We start from the raw sequence: 19,528 nt of genomic DNA, 5'->3' as shown, positions 1-19,528 counted from the left end.
TAAAACTAAAACTGAATTAAAATGCAACAAATGAATTGATCCCTTGACATATGGCTCTTTTTCCTTACATCGGAAAATATATATATATATATATATATAAATGATGGGGATGTAATTAAAAGAGAGACATTGTACTAATTACGAAGAGAAAAATAGTGAAAAGGAACAGCGCATAAACAGCAAAATCGATATTAGTGGCAGAAAGTAGGGACCCACTTGAGAATTTGATGTTTCCCACTATGTTCCATAATCCTCACACTCCTCTTTCGGCGTAATTAAACGCTTATAAGCTTTGATGATATCACAATCTATAATGCCAAAATTAAACAACAACTCTTTCATTTCTCAATAACCTGATCATCGGTCTTCTTCTTCTTCTTCTTCTTCTGCTAGAGCTGCCATGTCCAGAATTCATCCAAGCCATCATCAGCATCATCATCGTCAAGGGCATCAGGAGTCCATGTCCAAAGAGAAGACTCAGCCTTGTGTTCTCACTGTGTGGAAGAGATCCACCATGAGCTTCCAGGGTACCGATGGCTTCACCGTCTTCGATCACCATGGAAAGCTCGCTTTCCGAGTCGATGACTATTCCAGAAACAACTCCACCGCCATCCTCATGGACGGCGCCGGAAACGCCTTGCTCACCCTCAAGCCTCAGGTACCTTGTAAACACATGTTTTCCCATGGCATAGATTCTGTTATATGTATATGTATGTGTGTGATTTTGAATGATGGAATGATCTTTTATGAATTTTATAATGAATACTAATATTGATGATCCCACACGTTTGTTCATGAAATCCAAGAGATGAGACATGCTGTTTATAGCTCTTGGATGAAAACATGTGACAAGTTTAGAGAGCTTTCGCTCCTAATAAACTACTCTTTTGTTATTGACATTCTCCTTTTGATGAATTTGTGTTCATAACAAAGATGCTTTCATTGAGAACTAGCTAACTCGAGAGAGCTGCTTATAGAGGATTCTGACCGGCTGGAGGTCTAATGAAAGCTTGTATTATGGGATGGACAGTCTTTTTAGACTTGTGTATGTTGACAAGAGTTTCTCACAAAATCCAAGGAATAAGACAAATGCTGTTTATAATTTGTGAATATCATAGATGATTTTGACTTGATGATTATGTCTTGTAGTGCTGTATGCAGTGAATGGAAGGTAAATAAATATATGGGTATTTATGTGACAGATATTCAGCATGCAGTGGAATGCTTACAGAGGAGAAGGATATTGCAGTAGAAGAGATAATAAAAGCAGTAATAATAGTAAGAGTAGTGGGGCAAAGCCAAAAGCTTTATTCAGCATGAGATCAAGTGGGTCAATGGTGTTTAATGGAGGAGGGGATCAAAATCATGACGAAGCTCAGGTGTTCATGGGACCATCAGGCAGACAAGGTCAAGGATGTAAGGCTTATGATGACACACCAGATTTTAAGGTACAAGGATGTTTCAGAAGGAGAAACTGTGTCATCAGAAACAGCAGAGGACACATAGCTGCCAGGATTTCTAGGAAGAGAGTGAACAAGACGGTTCTTCTTGCTGATGATGTCTTCAACCTGGTGGTTCAACCTGGGTTTCAACCTGAACTCATGATGGCTTTTGTTGTTGTCTTGGATCGTATTCATTCTAAGCACTATTATACTCCCCTTTTGTGTTCCTAATTAACAATACACACACACATGTAAACCTTCATACAACCAAAGGGATGGATTATTAATTGCTTTGATCTTAATTCAGAATGATTTGGTTTCAGCCTTAACTCAAATTTAAACTGGGTTTCATTCTACTGTACTACCTGCTGCATATCTAAAAAAACTTAACTGTTATTAATTAGGAACATAAAACTTTGCATACATGCTCAAATTCTGTTATTCTATCGGATGTTCTGTAAATACTTCTGTAAGTGTTCTGTTAAGACTAGGAGTTGCCATAATTCTAATGGTTCCATGAATTCTAAAACCTGACTAACCTAAACTTTATTTCTCTCTGTTGAAAAAAATTCTCTCTGTTGAAAAAAACTTGCGATCTAGCTACATGCTCTTGTATGTTTTGAAGGGGTATGGTGTGTATGAGAGGTATCTGAAATAATCTCTGGTGAAACGAACCAAATACAAAAACCTTGGCATTAAAGCCAAGGAGAGAGAACAAGCCAGATATCATGGAGCAGAGCCAAAACCTAATAAGCAAGACAACTAGTGCGCTAAGTGAATTGAATCTTAGGATTTATAATATCAATATATCATATGAGGTTATGGGTAGAAAGATAATAAATTTCCAGGTTCTTGTTTTGCAAGATTCAAGATAGTATAGAATTTGGAATGGGTCTAAATTTACATAAGTGCTTCATCAATCACGAGTTATATAAGATAATATTGGTTTAATAACATGGAATGGAAACAAAAGTCATAACATAGGTAGGGATTAGCCCTTGGACTTTTTCACATACATAGTATAGGAATCTTCACAAGTTGTTTTTAGAAACTTCTTTAATTTTTTGACTAAGAACTCTAACTAACATACCTCTGACAATGAACAAGAAAGCTGTGAATGATGAGAACACAAATGTTTTATGACGGAATTAAAGGATCTTGAGGGGAAAAAAAAAGGTGAGTTTTATTCAGAGTCCTGTATATAAGTAGAAATGAGACTCATTATTTTATTTTATCCATTTCTAATTTATCTCTCAAAAGTATCTCGGATGATTTAAATTTCATGATGAAATGAAAATCTTATAAATAAAATCAAATAATTCATACAAGGAAGCAAATGACTTTAATTATTATGTTGTGACATAATTAGTTTTACATAACGAATTTTCCACTTTATTTCATTTGATTTGCATGTGAGGGCTTTGGTATCAGGCTTCCAAGCACAACAATCTAATTTTGTCAATTTTAAGGATCTTCATACAGATTCTTTTTCACGGAAATGAAAATGGAGATTGGAAAATAGAAGAAGGGTATTTTGAACATTGTGTAAAACATTGTTGGAATGTCCAATATTTGGTATTTTATTAGGATGGAAAGCCCATGTATTCAAATGGATCCATAATAATTGTTTGAAAAATAAGTATGGCTTGAGAATCCTGCATTCCACTATTTTCTGCACTGTAAACTTATTTTTTATGATTATATAAAAAAATGTTTTATTTTTTAACCATTAATCCATTATTCACATTTCAGTCCATTTCTACCATTAACCTTGGTGCAAAGAAAGTTGAGGTCTCGCTGGCCCTAAAAAAGTTGGGGGAGAAAAGAGCTGAGGGTGCCAAAGTTTTTTTTTTTTTTAAAGGTTGCTAAATTAATAATTAAATATGCTTGATATACTCTGCCTGGTGTTCTATAATATTTATCCCAGCTTGCGAACGCTCACATCACCACCTAATAAACACTTAAAATGTCAAATTAATGATTAAGATAATAATTTTAAGTAGTTATATAATATTTGCATAATATGTAAATATTATAATTTCTAACTTTATTAAAAAATTATAAAAAAGATATTGTGCAAAATAAAAAAATCAATTTAAAATCAAATTGAATTTAGAATTTATCGTTTAACAAAATCTTTGAAACTTACTTTTTTTTTTTTTATCTTCAATGTCATTTTAACCTAAATATTTCCCTTTTTTAACAACATTTCATAGAGCTGGGAATCAGGGCCGGCCCTTCAGGGCTGAAATTTTAAAAATATCCCAATTTGCTAGGCCCGGCCCTTAAGCTACAAGGCCAGGGCCGGCCTGCGGGCTCTTGACCCATTTAAGAAAAAAATACTATTTTTTATATTTATCATATTTTTTTATAAAAATAAACCAATGAAATTATTAATAAAAGACATAAATATGAATAAAATTAAGTCACAAATATAAAATATCATCATATATAAATATTCATCAATATCTAAGAATATCTAAAACATTTATTAACAAGATAACAACATCTAAAAGTTTTATCTATAATGCAATTGTGTAATAAATAAACACTATCATTAATCTTTTGAAACTTCATCATCACTATGATTAATTATTTTTTTTCATAAGCATGCTTTTCTTTCGTAACAAAAATATCAAGTTTTTCTTCTTTATAAGAATTTTATTTTTAAATTTTGCAATCTAACTATTATTTTATTTTAATGTGAGAAACATTGTTGTTGAAACTCATGAATTTCTAATTCAAATTATAGAATAACAAGTTATATAAGTATAAAAATATTCTATTATCAAATATATATATAGTTTAAAAATATCAACGCATATAATATAAATCAAATCATTATTAAAATATAAATTAACCCATTTTTTAAAAATTTAATTGGATAAATTATTGTCTAAAATTAAATTTAATTTTAAAATGATAATAATAACTAAATATTTGAAATATTATTAACAATGTAAAAAATTATTAACATTAATATTATATAAAAAATTTTAAAAATAAAAAAAATTATAAAATGGCTTAAAAGGGCCGGCCCGCGGCCCTCCAGGACTGACCCTTTTAAGCCCTCGACCCTCCAGGACCAATCCTCCAGAGCTTATTTCTCATTTTAAGAAAAAAATATCAAATCCGGCCCTTATAATTTTAGGGCCTAAACGGGCTCGGCCCGTTTTTCCGGCTCTAACATTTCGCTTGTCACACACACATTTACACACACACACACACACACTCTCTCTCTCTCTATATATATATTTAAAAAGAGACATGAATAGAAATTCTCCCCAAAATAAAATTCACAATGCCATGTGTAAGGGTAGAAATAGGCCAAGCGGCCTATCAGAGATCTTTAGCTTGGCCTGCTAAAAAACACACAAGCTCAGGCTTATTTAAGAATCTGTTTTGCTTAACAGGTCAGGCTCAGACTCTATAAAAAGCCTATAAAACCTATCAGGCTTGCTAAAAATACACACAGGCTCATGTCTCTTTGAGAGTCTATTTTGCCTAATAGGCCAGGCTTTATAAAAAGCCTATAAAACTTATCAGACAATTTGAGCCTGTTATGAATTTACAATATTATGTATTTATGTTCAATTATGCTAAAAATAAATCTTACCACTGCACCAATGCATTTTTCTTATTACTTACTCCCTCCGTTCCTTATTATAAGAGACGAATAACCAAATTACGTTGATAAAAAAAACAGTTAAAATTAGTTAAAAACAATCAATGTGTAAAAAATATAATTTTTTCCCAAAAATACCCTCATTAATAAGGAGAGAGAGTATAAGAGAGAACAATTAAATTATTGAAAGAAAGAGAAGTGAGAGGGAGAGAGTGTGTGAATTTGAGACAATAAATATGGGTAAAATAGGAAATCAACACAAAAAAGTAGAGACAACTTTTAAGTGTCTTTTATATATAGGAACATGCTATAAGTACCAAATGTCTCTTATAATAAGGAACGGAGGGAGTATAATGCACGATTTATAATTTTAAATCCAATTACTTAAGATTGCCAAAAAAAAAAAATTGTTACTCTGACCTTACTCCTTGGGTTTTGTCCTTCGGTTCAATCTGGCCGCCACTTGAGCTCTCCATCTCCAGTCTCGACTTTGTTCTCCATTCTCCAAGTCTCGTCGGTGCCGTTCACCATCTCCAGCTCCGACCTCGCACTGTCGGACCTCACAAGCCACAGTATAACCGTCGTTCACTCTCCAGCTCCGAGCTTGCACGGTCGGCCGTTCTCAATCCTCATTTAGCCCGTGCGCCATCAATAGGTAAGCTTTTTGTTACAAACTAAACTTTGATAACTAGAACACTACTTTCTCTCGTCCATCGTATTCAAATAACAAAAGCGGTCGACTGCTGATATGATTTCATTATTCATGACAGAAATCGCAGAAATTTGAAGTCTGAATATGATTATATATATTCATGGCAGAAATCGCTGAAATCAGAAGTCACCGCCATGAATACACACACACACACACACACAAGATCCCATATATATTTATATTCCCATACATACATGTATATATTCATGGCAAAAGTCGCAAAAATCTGAAGTCACCGCCATGAATATATATAAAATATATATGGAGAGCATCAGATTTTATCAAAATTTTAATCATACAACGCTGTGCTGTGCTTATGTTTTACAATTTTTCATTGTTCTTCTTCTTGTTCTTTTTGGCGTGCCTCGTTTATAGATTCTACAATCGCCTGTGTTGTGCCAATGGATCAAGATTTTATCATAATTTTCCTACAGCAAACTAGGAACTTTCGTGTCGTGGATATTTTTGTTAACTTTTGATTTATCAGATTTCTTACTCATTTTCCTAGAGGGTGGAAGCATTTTTTTAATCATTCAACTGTTATATGCTAAATTGCTAATATATGCTTTATGATTCATTTCTAGTCTATGATTCATCGCTAATATATTATAGATTTCATTTCTTCTTTTCAAGGTGTTCAAACAAGAAGAAATTATTCAAAATTTGATTATGTGCGGCAGATAGCTATACTTTTATTTGGTCAAAATTATTGTAATTGTAGTGAAACTTGTTCCGTTGCATTTGGTATTATCTTGTTAATTAATTAGATTGTATTAGATTGTGTGTTGTATTTTGGATAATTTTTTATTGGATTATTATAATTTTGAATTTATTTATGCATATATGGCCTGTTTTCGGCCTGTTTAAAGGTTTAGGCCTATTTTATGTGGAAGCCTATTTTCGACCTATTTGAAGGTCTAGGCCTATTAGCTTGTTTATAGTTGTTTAAAAAAATACAGGCTTTTTAACAGGCTTCAGGCCAGGCTAGGCTTTTGTACAGGTCAGGCTTAGGCTGAAAAGAAAGCCTCTAACAGGTCACAGGCCAAGCTCAAGCCAGTTTGTTACAAGACAAGCCTATCCTGTTAAGGGGAAAGCGTGGCTTGGCCTGTTTCCATCCCTTGTAATCTTGAATTGTTTCTGTAATTAAAATGAAAGGCGATTTAGAGCTTAGAGATGTAACTTCTTCTTTTTTTTGGGATATCAAATATACCTGTCCAATGCAGTCACAAATTTATCCTGCAAGTGATTTTTGTGATAACAATGCTAACTTCAATTTTTTATCTGGCCCTTTTCGACTCTTTCTTTTTTGGTGGCCATTAACTCCATTTATTGAACTTTTATCAATATTTGTCTTTGCATTAATTCCTTGTGGTAAAAAGAATTCAAGCAGGGTTTTTTATTTAGATCACATTTTTGGGTTCTTGGTACTGAATGAATGAGTACATATGGGTGTATATTGAAAATTGAAGATTTTTCGCAGCAGTGGTATTGTTCAATCACTGAAAGAAGCAGCCTTTAATTCAAATTACAGTGTTAAATTTCATTGGTTCTCATCCAAAGGCATCTGAACATTGGTTGGTTTAAATGAAGATGATGGATCATGGTTAAAAAAATTCACCATGCTTCCAAATGAATTGGACAAGACATGTATTATTAAGTATGTGTACTTGGAAGTGGGAATTTTTACCCCCCCCCCTTTATCATCTTGGGATGTTGTATAGGGTATTATGCTTTGTGACTTTAACAATTTTGATTAATTAGATTATAAGTAAGAGACGTGATATTTTATGGGTTATTATTTGCAGCTATTTTCTGATGCTCCATGATGATACTCTCCTCTTCCCTATGAAAATATTTGGGTAGAATGTTGATATGATGTGAGCATCTGCACTTGTATGAATTATCATATATCTCATGACTTGTGGTTTACCATATGATCTTGTTGCTTCTCAAGTATTTGTTAAAGAAAGTGGTTTTGAAATTTGACAGGGGGTGAAGCAAATACTATGTCGGAAGAGAAACTTTCCCCTGCATTTTGATTCTGAGTCGCAATCTTAATTGAACGAGAACATGAGGTTTGCTGTAATTTCCAGATTACTCCCTCGTCGCCACAATTTGCCCAGCACATGTGCACTTGGGAATTCTCGTGCATTCCAACCCGATTTTGTACCCAGAGATCCAAAAGCCAAACCAAAAAAGTACAAAATCCCTCAATTTTATGATCCATATGGCCCCAGACCTCCTCCCTCAGAGAAAGTTGTTCAGCTTGCAGAGCGAATAGCGGCACTGCCTGATGAAGAACGCCGTCAAATTATGCCTACTTTGGCAGAAAGACTAAGGCTTCCGAAATTGCAGCCAATTTCAACTGAAGGCTTGGACTTGGCTCCACAAGGTGGTGCGGCTGGACCGAAGGCTGAGGAGAAAAAAGCAGAAAAAACAGCATTTGACGTCAAGTTGGAAAAGTTTGATGCTGCTGCAAAGATCAAGGTGATTAAGGAGGTCAGAACATTTACCAACCTGGGTTTGAAAGAGGCGAAAGATCTCGTTGAAAAAGTACCTGTTGTGCTCAAACAAGGAGTGACTAAAGAAGAGGCAAATGAGATGATAGAAAAGATTAAAGCTGCTGGAGGAGTAGCAGTTATGGAGTAGGATTTTTTGAAGCAAAGAAAACTAAACTAAACGCTGTAGGTTGAGGCAAATGAATTACAATTTGATATTGTTTTGAGAATTTTGCTGTAGGTCAATCTTTTTAAATGGTTCTGTGATGAACTCAAAAATTATATCAGCCGGTTACCAGTTGTATTCTTACACTCCATGGTTCTCCTGCGCATGACTATTCCATGGTAGTTGTTTGATCTTGTATTAGTTAATTTTTTTTTTCCAAGTTTTATATGCTCATTTGATCTATCATTAGTCAAAACATGAGATAAGCCCTTGAGTATCATAGTTGTTTGGACTGCTAAACCTCTTTCTCCTTTCCCCTGTAGGGAAAACAGGAAAAATATTTTGGAGGCAGGGTTTAGTTCATGCGTGTCTGATTTTTTTGGTTCCCTGTATTTTCAGCAGGCTTGAGTTGAAATATTTGATTAATGCTAATTCATGTTAATTTCTGTTAATGGCTCTTATTCATTCTATCTCCTCAAGTGTATAAGCTTGTTTCGTTGTTTTCCTTTTAGATGCCTTGCTAACATTTTATGAAGATATTTTTTTATGGTTGATTTGTAGGGAAAATGGAGCACACGAAGCTTAAATATCAAGTTTTGTTCTCAATTTAATTTCCTATGCCGTTAATTCTTTTTAATTAGCTACGCAGCACCTAACTCACTCGCAACTGAATCCATCAACTATGTCTCGTTGTAATTTAGTTTTTATGCTTTTGACTTTCTTGTAACTTAACCTCTAATCTTTTCATATTTAATAATGTGGTCCTTATCATATATAATTTATTTTGACTCATTAAATAATTATCCTACAGGTTAAAAAAAATTACCTTAACACATTGAAAACTGCAAATATGTCTTCCAAATCAGCGCTTAGGTGTGATAGAAAGTAGAACCTTGCCGGATTTCTTCACCGCCCAGCCCGAAGTTAAAAAGGCAACCCATGCGGGAGAATTTATGTAGTAGTTATAATTAATCTTGGGTCTGGAGAATTTCTCTGGCGGGATTTGAGCTTGAGATCATTGGTGTGGGATTGTATCCCAGCCCAATAGATTTTGTGGAAGCTACAGTGATTTTCTTTGCGTCCAAGGACTTTGCCGGCAATTTTCCTTACCACACTTTCATCACATTTGATCAAATTCAAAGCAGATACAAGAACAATCATGGGGCCTGGCACAATTAGCGCTTACCTGTGTTCTTTAAGTATTTAGAGGGGATTAGTTATTGTTACCAAAGAACAAGAAAGCAGATCGGATACCAAATTGATTGGGATAGTGGTTCAAAGATTAGTTAGTTGGGATCAACTCAAAGTCAAATCGGTTATATTAAAATAGTATAATTTAATTAAAAATAACAAAATATAACAACGTTAATAATCACTAATAATAAAATATAAAAAAATATAGCAATAGTTTTATTATTATAATAATAATAAAGCATAACAATATTGGAAATTTTGATATTTATGGTTCATCATTAACTCAAATTAATAATCATTGATACCAAAATTATCATTAAATTCATTTAAATCTATAGGAGCTGAGATACTAGGAGCTGAATGAAAAAAAATTAAGACCAATAACAACATAATTATCCAGACCAATTCATTATCAGTTTTTACTGGTTTGACTGGTTTGCTTCCGGTTCAACTCCTTCGGGTTTAAACTAGTTAGTTCACTAGTTTTCTAGTTGAACTGGTCATGATCTTTTTATTTTGTTATCTGATTGTTACCAGATACCCTTAAAAAAAAAAAACAGATACAAGAGGAGGCTCAGAAGCACAATCTTTCTTGAAAATTTTCCCCAAAGATCTACAGAACAAACGCGAATGGTGATGGGTTTTCCGTGGAAATCGAGATCTGTTGAGAATCTACCAGACTAGAGAAGAAAGGGTCTCCGATCAAGATGAATGTTAACCACAATTCAAATATTATTTTCGCTTTTCGGTGAAGAAGTAGAGGATGAAGACGCTGCCGGGGGTGACGGAGTCGGAGCACGACGGCGGACGATTGCTCAGATGTTGGGTTGCTTTTTTAATGTTGGTTGGATAGTGAAGAAATCCGGCAAGACATAGGTGATAAGAATAGGTCAATTGGAGTAGACCCTCTAGCCATTGGCGTTAAGGCCCACATGTATGACAACCACTATAAAGACATAGGCTTTCCGTGGGAGTAAAAAAAAGATAAGCAATGAACTTCACTTTGTTTTAGTCACCTCTATGTTCACGGGATAGGACGGGATAGAAATTTTATCCCCATGTCCCGTCCTGTCCCGTCCTTTTTTTTTTTTTTAAATAATATAATTTTTCGTATAAATTTTTTAATATTATAATGTTTATTTTTTATTGAGTGTTTAAAGATAAAAACATCATAAAAAATATTATGTAGAAAGCCCAATTATATAATATAAAAAAGATGTAAAAATAATACTATAAAAAAATATAGGAAAAAAACACTATATTATGTCTTTATGAATTATTTTATTGAGGAATGAGATTTTGTTAAGATAATACTCCTCCGATCCTTATTATAAGACCCCATTTGACTTTTTATTTGGTCCTAATTATAAGACCATAATCCATTTTTTCTCTTATATTTATACATTTTTTTCCAAGATAATCCTTCTAATAATGATAGTTTTAGCCAATATACTTAATTAGCAAGGATATTTTAGGAATGACAACACTTATTTATTATAAATAACCAACTTAACTTACTTCCTTAATCTTCTCAAATAAGTCAATTGGGTCTTATAATTAGGACCGGAGGAGTACTACAATTTAAGAGCTAAAAATCACTATAAAAATAATAATTATTGTTAATAAGTAAATTAAATAATCTAATAATAATTATTAATAAATAATTTTTTTTAAAAAAATAGCCTGAGACTGGACGGGATGGAACAACCCCGTCCCATGTCCCGTCCAGTCTCGGTCACTGTTCCCATCCCGTCCCGTCATGAAATTTTTTTTGTCCTGTTCTATTTCGTCCTGAACTCATTGGGACCGGGACGGGACAGGACAAATTGAACACCCCTACCTCTACCATTGCTAAACCCCTACTGGTATTAAAAAAAATGATAGAAAAATTTACTACCTTACCTCATTTTTTCTTATAAAGATTTTGCTTCTTTTCCTTTAATTTTTTTTCTCTCCTATTTGTAGGCTATTTGTAGGTAGTAAGTTATCATTAATTATGATTTTTTATTTTATTTTATTTTTTTCACAATTATGACTCTAAAAGATATTTCAAATTGGGAGCCAATCATGTTACATGAGAGATTTTTTCTATTTCTTATATGAATTTTTGTCTAATGACTCCACATTCTATTTCCTAAACAAGAGCCAATCAACATTTAAACTCACCTTTTACTTTATTACCATTTATTATGGGGAGAATTTTTTTAATTTTTCTTTTTTATTTACTACGTGGTGGACCTTTCAAACTTGGCCTCAAAGAAAGAATCAAGAATACTTTTTTTAATTATTATTTATTTATTTTATTTATTATTTCTTGTTGGCCTGAACAAAATGGGGGTTCAGCTTGTTCATTTCCAAATAACCTATAATTATCAACAAAAAAAAAATTAATGCACATGACTTTATAGGTTATCTCAATTTTGAATTAGATATAATTATAATAGTTTATTACTATTAGTAAATTGCTATTAAGATTATAAAGTGCATACAGTATTCTTAAGTATTTTGTGATGCATTCAAAATTCTAAAATATTTTTTGTTAGATGTGTCTTGTACCTTAAATTATATTTTAATATATTTAGCACCTTAAAATATTTTTTTAGTTACATCCATTATCCTAAATTATTTTTTAATGAATCTAGCATCTCAAATTGGTTAGTGTAAAATTATACTAAAAAATATTTTAGCGTCCTATATGCATATAAAAAAGTATTTTAAAGTGCCGGATGCAATATATAATACTTAAAATACTGGATCCACCTAAAAAAACACTTTATGATGCTAGATATACTTTCACCCTTGAAATTATTGAAATTAAATCCACCGACCCCCATAGATTAACATACTCAATATAAAAATTTCTATGAAGTTTATACGTGAGGTCACTGAACATCATCAAATAAAAAATTAATTATAAACTTAACAAAGATCATAAATATTAGATTAATTTTTTTGCCAATGAAATATTAGATTAAAATAAAGCTTATGTTGACAATTAATAGATGCCTTAATCTTCTCTCTACAAAATCACCAAAAAAAAGAAAGAAAAAATCAAATGGGGGAAAACAGAATAAGAATGCATAGCGCCACCTTCCTGTAATATAGTAGATGCCTTAATCTTCTCTATGAAAAATCACAAAAAAAGGAAAGATGACAACAAAATACCATGTGAATTTTAAAAAGACAAATAAGGCATCTGAATAAGCAAAATGACAAATAGGGTATTGGATACCAATTTGGAATTTAGATTTTTGGCCTAATTACTGAATTGCCCTGATTGTCTTTGAACACTGAGCAGTGTATCCATGCGATAGAGAAAGGGAGAAACTGATTTCCTTCGACGAAACTAAGTCCAAGTTCCTGTAGTCACCAAAAAGGGTTCTTCAAAATCCCGTTGCCGCTGTCGTAGGAGTAGATTGCCGTCGCTAAATTTGGTTACCATCGCTGAAATAAATTGCCCTATCTGAAATAACTCGTACTCCCTGAGATTGTTGCCGCCGAAGAGGTCACTGAAGTATTTGGATTATTCATGAGTGAGTAGAAGTTGATGGTGGGATTTAGATTATTCATTTTTGTTGCTTTTCATAGTGAAATAGGAACAAGATTATTGCATTTGAGGGTTCATATTCAGTATTTAGTGAATGATGAAGCAGAAATCAGAAAATAGTGGCAAGCAATTACGTAATGTAACTGTTATCATATGCTTGTTGGTTTTTGGTAAATCCCAGTACGTGAATGGTAGATTTTATTATACATGTAGTTAATTATGAAAGTTAATAGTTCAATGTTTATTATGATGTACTTCAGGGGCACGTTTACTGAATGATTTATTTATGCTTACAAGTTGCCCTTCCGATGAAAATAGGTTTACAAAACCCATTAAAGAAGTGGTCACTTTCACTATAAAAGTTGTAAATCCCATTATGTGTTTTGTAAAATTCAACATGAAATTTTATTAGTGATGAAAAGTAAGATACTCATCCCTCGAAAATATGTTGCAAAACCTATTAATAAAGCGGTCACTTTTATCACAAAAGTTGTAAATCCCAATATATGTTTTGTAAAATTCAAAGTGAAATTTTATTGGTTTTTAGAAATAAGTTACCCATCCCCTGAAAACAAGTTGCAAAAGCCATTTAAGAAGTGGTTATTTTCACTATAAAAGTTGTAAATCTCACTGTGTTTTTTTGTAAAATTTAGCGTGAAATTTTATTGATTTTTAGAAACAAGTTGCTTATCCCCTGAAAAGAGGTTGCAAAACCCATTTAAGAAGTGGTCATTTTCACCACGAAAGTTGTAAATCTCACTATATGTTTTGTAAAATTCATCATGGAATTTTATTGGTTTTTAAAAACAAGTTGCCAATCCCTTGAAAACATGTTGCAAAACTCATTGAAGAAGTGATCATTTTCACTACGAAAGTAGTAAATCTCACCATGTGTTTTGTCAAATTTAGCGTGAAATTTTATTAGTTTTTAGAAACAAGGTGCCCATCCCCTGAAAACAAGTTGCAAAACCCATTGAATAAGTGGTCATTTTCACTACGGAAGTTGTAAATCCCACTATATGTTTTGTCAAATTTAGCGTGGAATTTTATTAGTTTTTACAAACAAGTTGTTTATCTCCTGAAAACAAGTTGCAAAACCCATTAACAAAGTGGTCACTTTCACTACAAAAGTTATAAATCACAATATGTGTTTTGTAAAATTCAAGACAAATAGTTTAATAATACTAGAAAACCAAATAGCTTCACATTCTCTGAAAATGGTTTTATGCAAAGAACAGAGACAGAACCAAAAGGAAGAATGCTAGGCAATAACATTTTAAGCTGTGGGGACCAATCGAAAATGCTCTATGAAGAATAATATTTAAGCTTCCTACTTGTTTATCACAGTTGGTGTTACTTCGACAACCTCTTTGACGGCGACAATCTCAGGGAGTACGAGTTCTTTCAGACAGGGCAATGTATTAACTTTCATAATTAACTACATATATAATAAAATCTACCATTCACGTAATGGGATTTACCAAAAACCAACAGGCATATGACAACAGTTACATTATGTAATTACTTGCCACTATTTTCTGATTTTTGCTTCATCATTCACCAAATACTGAATATGAACCCTCAAATGCAATAATCTTGTTCCTATTTCACCATGAAATAGCCATAAAAATGAATAATCTAAATCCCACCATCAATTTCTACTCACTCATGAATAATCCAAATACTTCAGTGACCTCTTCGACAGCGAGAATCTCAGGGAGTACGAGTTATTTCAGATAGGCAATGTATTTTAGCGATGGTAACCAAATTCAGCAACGGCAATCTACTCCTACAACGGCGGCAACGTGATTTCGAAGAACCCCTTTTGCTGACTGTAGGAACTTGGATTTAGTTTCGTCGAAGGAAATCAGTTTCTCCCTTTCTCTATCGCATGAATACACTGCTCAGTGTTTAAAGACAATCAGGGCAATTTAGTCATTAGGCCAAAAATCTAAATTCTAAATTGATACCCAGTGCCTTATTTGTCATTTTGCTTATTCAGGTGCCTTATTTGTCTTTTTGAAATTCACATGGTATTTTGCTGTCATTTTTCCAAAAAAAAAAAGAGCGCCTAGTAATTATAAATCATGATTAATTATTTTTATTTCTATTTAATGGTTAAAATTTTTGAATTGATTTATAATTTTAGCTTTGGAATTGATGTATATATTTTTTAAACTTAAACTTCACTCTTTCTTTACACTTATCTTAGCCTCTTATGTATTATTTAAATTTAAAATTTAAGAAATTTTAAAAACAATAATTTTTGAACCCATGATGAATTATTTACATTTGAATTCATTAGTTGAATATTTTAGAGTTATTTTCCACTATATATTCTATATTTTTTTTATTAAAAAGAAAGATTTTGAAACCTTTCACAGGCATGGGCATTTTGTTTGACGCTTTTTTAATTTTGACGATTATTAACAAAAAAAAACTGAATATTTGATTTGTTTTAATTTGAGGGTACCGTTAAATATGAGTAAAAGTAACCGTTAAATATTACTCCTTCGGTCCTTAATATAGGACTTAATTGTTGAGTTGATTTTGATCCTAAATATAAGACCTATTTCTTATTTTATCAATTTTTTTTAAATTACCCCTATGGATACTCTCTCAACTATAATCAAATAGAAGAGGGAGGGATGATATTAAGAAAGATGATTATGGTGTTTTAGGAAAAACATGTTATATTTCTTATAATTAGCTAACTTATCTAATTTTCTTAATTTAATCAAATTAGTTAAATAGATTTTATATTAAGAATTGGAGGAGTAATAATTATGTAGCATTCATTTTATCATTTACGCAGTGTTTGGCTCAACGGAGGAAAGAGGAGGGGAGGGATTTTAATCAAGGGAAGGGGAGGGGAGGAAAGGGGAAGGTAGCTACAAAAGGGAGGGGAATGATTTTAATGATCTCCTGTTTGGATTGATTGAAGGGGAGGAGAGGGAGCAATTTTAATAATACCTTATTTTGTTCGAATAAAAAATTGACTATTTTAACCTCATAAAATTTAAATAAATTTTCTCACTTTTTTATTTTGTTAAGATATAACTATATATATAAAATACAATTCATCAATTTTGATTTACAAGACACAGTCATACACTTATAGAATATCAAGATAAAAAGTCATGAGTGATAGATTTCAATCAGAAAAAAGACCTTGAAGGTGAAAGAAAATATCAACAGCCTCTTGGAATTAGGAGAAGAGGAAAAAAAAGTTTACAAATGCTCACTAATTTTGGAGACAGTTATCTTAATAACCTCTTATTAGATGCTCAAAAGAATTCTCTTATATAGAAATGTCTATGACTGATTAGAGGTTAACAATCAAAAGGATATATGAGGAATTAAAATATTATCTTTCACCTCCCCTCAAAAAAACCTTACCTTTGGAGGGGAAGCTAAAAGGGAATGGGAGGGGAGAAGAACTTTTCCCCTCTTTAAAAAACATCTTAACCAAACTGTAATATCCTATTTTTTTTTAAAAAGAAAAAAAAAATATAAGAGTCAACTTTCCACCAACTTTCGGTGGAAAGTTGAAACTTGAGGGTGGAAAATTTGGGAGAGACGTGTGGAAAAAAATGGGAGGAATGAAGACTTTGGGGAGAAGGATTTATTGCTAGAAGAAAAAAATGAAAAAGGTAGTTGGGAAGATGGAGATAAAAGAGCGAGTAAGGGGCAGATGAGAATGCGTGAGAGAAAGAGGAGAAGAGAGAAAGAGAGTTGGAGTGTGCTTGAGAGAGAGGAGCATACCGGTGAAGGAGAGGGCAAGCTTTGCAGATATTTTAGGTACATAAAATTACTTCTTTTTATCAAACTTTCTTTATAAATATTTCCTGTATATTTTAAACTTCATATTTACATTATTACTGTAGTTATTAGAGAAAATTTTGAGACTTATATATGATCTAAGTACTGAGTTTTGACAAAAGATGACTATAGAAATTTAGAAATAAATGAGTTGTTAATTTTAATCGGTTTAGATTTCTCTATTTGTTGGTTTTTAGTATTTAAATAAATTTTTCTAGTTGAGAAATCTGTTACATATGATTTATATTATATTTTTACCGATTAAATTAAGTTAAATAATTTATTTGGATTGTTTGATATATTATTGAGATTTTAATCGGTTTGGATTGGTCCATTTGTTGGTTTTAGTGCTTAAATGGATTTTTCTAGTTGAAAAATATGTGATATATGATTTATATCATATTTTACCGATTAAAATTAAGTTGAATAATTTAATTGAGGTGTTTAACATATTATTAAGATTTTAATCGGTTTATTTTTATTTATTGGGTGACTGGAGGTTTTAAAATAATTATTGTAGCTAAAAAGTTTATTATTTATGGAAATATATATATGGTAGTTATACCATTAAAGTTTTGATTAGATTATTTATTTATAAATATTTGAAGTATTATTGAATTTTGATAGTGTGATTTTGAGGTTTAAACTTAAATGAAGATTTTTCGGATTTAGAACATAATAATTTTATATTTGGAGATTGTTGAAAATCCTTTTTATTAAGATAAATAATTTGGAGGTGGTAAATAAATAATTTGGGGTTGTTAGAAATTTTAAATTGTTGCTAAAATACTTAATAATTTTTGGGTTATGAGAGTTGCGGGAATTTAGAGTAAAAATTTAAATAATATAGAGAAGTTTAATTAATTAATTAATTAGTTTATATTAATATGTGGTTATATTAATTGTGTAGATTAATTATTGGTTGAGCAAAGGATTGACCTTGTGGTAATCCTTAGTATTGCTTTGGCGAGAGGTAACCACTTTCCACTTGTTATATGTGCTAATATGTTGTTTGTGAGTATTTTGCTATTTTGGTATAATGATTCGTTATTTGAAACTCGAGTAGATAAATTATATCTTTTGAGCTATGAAAATTGTCTTGTGGGATTTTTGGAATTGTGATTGAGAAGTTTGGAAAAGATATATGATTTATATCTTATGGATTATATGGGAAAAGATTGAGACATTTTGTTATATTGTGAATGGTTGTTTGTTATTTGGATTTTGGATTGAGCGCTATCCTACCACGTGGTAAGGCCGCCATTGGTGCACATTGGTTGGCTTCTTCCTTCGTCCCTAGAGTAAGGGATAGACCTTTGTGGCTTTTTATTCGTCCCCCAAAGAGTGGGATAGGCCTATAATAAGGGATGGACTTTTGTGACTACTTAATCGTCCCCCAAAGTGTGGGATAGGCCTATAGGTCGGTTTGATCCCCTAGTGAGGGATAGACTTATGTGGCTTGTGTGTTAGCCCCTGTAATGAGGGTTTGGATGATTGAGATTATTTGAGTATACATATTTGTATTTTCATTGGTATATAGATATTGAGGTTTAATAATTATCCCACTTGACACCTCACGAGCACATGTTAGTATGTATGATGAGTTGGAAAGTTGGTTACTGAGGCGTTTGTCTCACCCCGTGGTTTAACATTTTCAGGCGATAGTTCAGGTGGTGGCCCATCAGGGAAGGCTCCGGAGGCATAGTGTGCTGTTATAGCTTGTATAGCCTCCCTGCTTTTGTTCTATGTGTTGACTTGTTATATATTGCCACATAGGGCTCATCTACTATCATATTGTAAAATAATACTCTTGATTACTACTATCTGGTATGATAGGGCCGTGAGGAGGCCCGAGACATTTTAGACTCTACGTGTAACGCTCCTTTGAAAGTATTGACTTTTGACTAATGAGCTCTATAGTTTATATTAAACTGATTTATCAGTTCGTATGTTGAAAATATAAGTTGGTTTGGGCTAATGGTTGAATGATATTTCTGGACTTTGAAAGTCCAAGGCCCAAGTGAACGATTGATGTGGCTCGTAATATAAGTTTATTTCTTTTAACCATGATAGCGATTTTAAAAAATTTTAAGGTTTCTTCTTTTCTATCATGGTTAATCGTTCAAATAAATTGAAAATTTTGATTAAAATGGGTTTTAAAGGAACGGTTGTCACAATTTGGTATCAGAGCCAAAGATTCTGTGAAGTGGGTTGCATTACATTGCATTTAGTGGCAATATATAATAATCTCACATAACCTTCCCTGTTACTTTGTGTTGCGTTTGTCCTTACTTTGTGTTTCTTTTGGTGGGTTCCATCCTTAGGTGGAGAGGATGGTACGGACACGATCTCGACAAACCGATCAGGGTGGAGATGAATCCACAAACCCGCCTAATCAACCACCGAATCCTTTGCAGTTTAACCAGGAGACTTTACTGCAACAGTTAAGGGAAGTGGTAGTTACGGTGGTAGATGAGAGAGTAAGGAAGATGGAGGAAGATTTGAGAGTCAAGAAAGCTGTG

At 32.4% G+C, this 19,528-nt stretch overlaps 2 protein-coding genes across 2 annotated transcripts; both read left to right on the top strand.

Annotated features, from left to right (window-relative positions):
- Positions 1–264: 264 nt before the first annotated feature.
- LOC114763129 (protein LURP-one-related 5-like) lies at positions 265–1,801 on the top strand. The gene is made up of 2 exons (XM_028952735.1): positions 265–658; positions 1,203–1,801. The coding sequence occupies exons 1-2, from the start codon at positions 401–403 to the stop codon at positions 1,671–1,673; spliced, it is 729 nt and encodes a 242-aa protein (XP_028808568.1). The 5' UTR covers positions 265–400; the 3' UTR covers positions 1,674–1,801.
- Positions 1,802–7,864: 6,063 nt separating this feature from the next.
- On the top strand, positions 7,865–8,644 carry LOC114763109 (50S ribosomal protein L7/L12-like; the record flags this gene model as incomplete). The annotated part of the gene is made up of 1 exon (XM_028952712.1): positions 7,865–8,644. A coding segment is annotated over one exon (564 nt), but the record flags the coding sequence as incomplete, so codon positions are not given.
- Positions 8,645–19,528: the final 10,884 nt, after the last annotated feature.

The sequence above is a fragment of the Neltuma alba genome, unplaced genomic scaffold, assembly GCF_004799145.2.
Source record: "Neltuma alba isolate B1F8T4 unplaced genomic scaffold, ASM479914v2 tig00011255_pilon, whole genome shotgun sequence".
Lineage (NCBI taxonomy): Eukaryota > Viridiplantae > Streptophyta > Magnoliopsida > Fabales > Fabaceae > Neltuma > Neltuma alba.
Note: the sequence above shows the minus strand (reverse complement) of the source record. Positions and strands in the feature narration are given on the sequence as shown.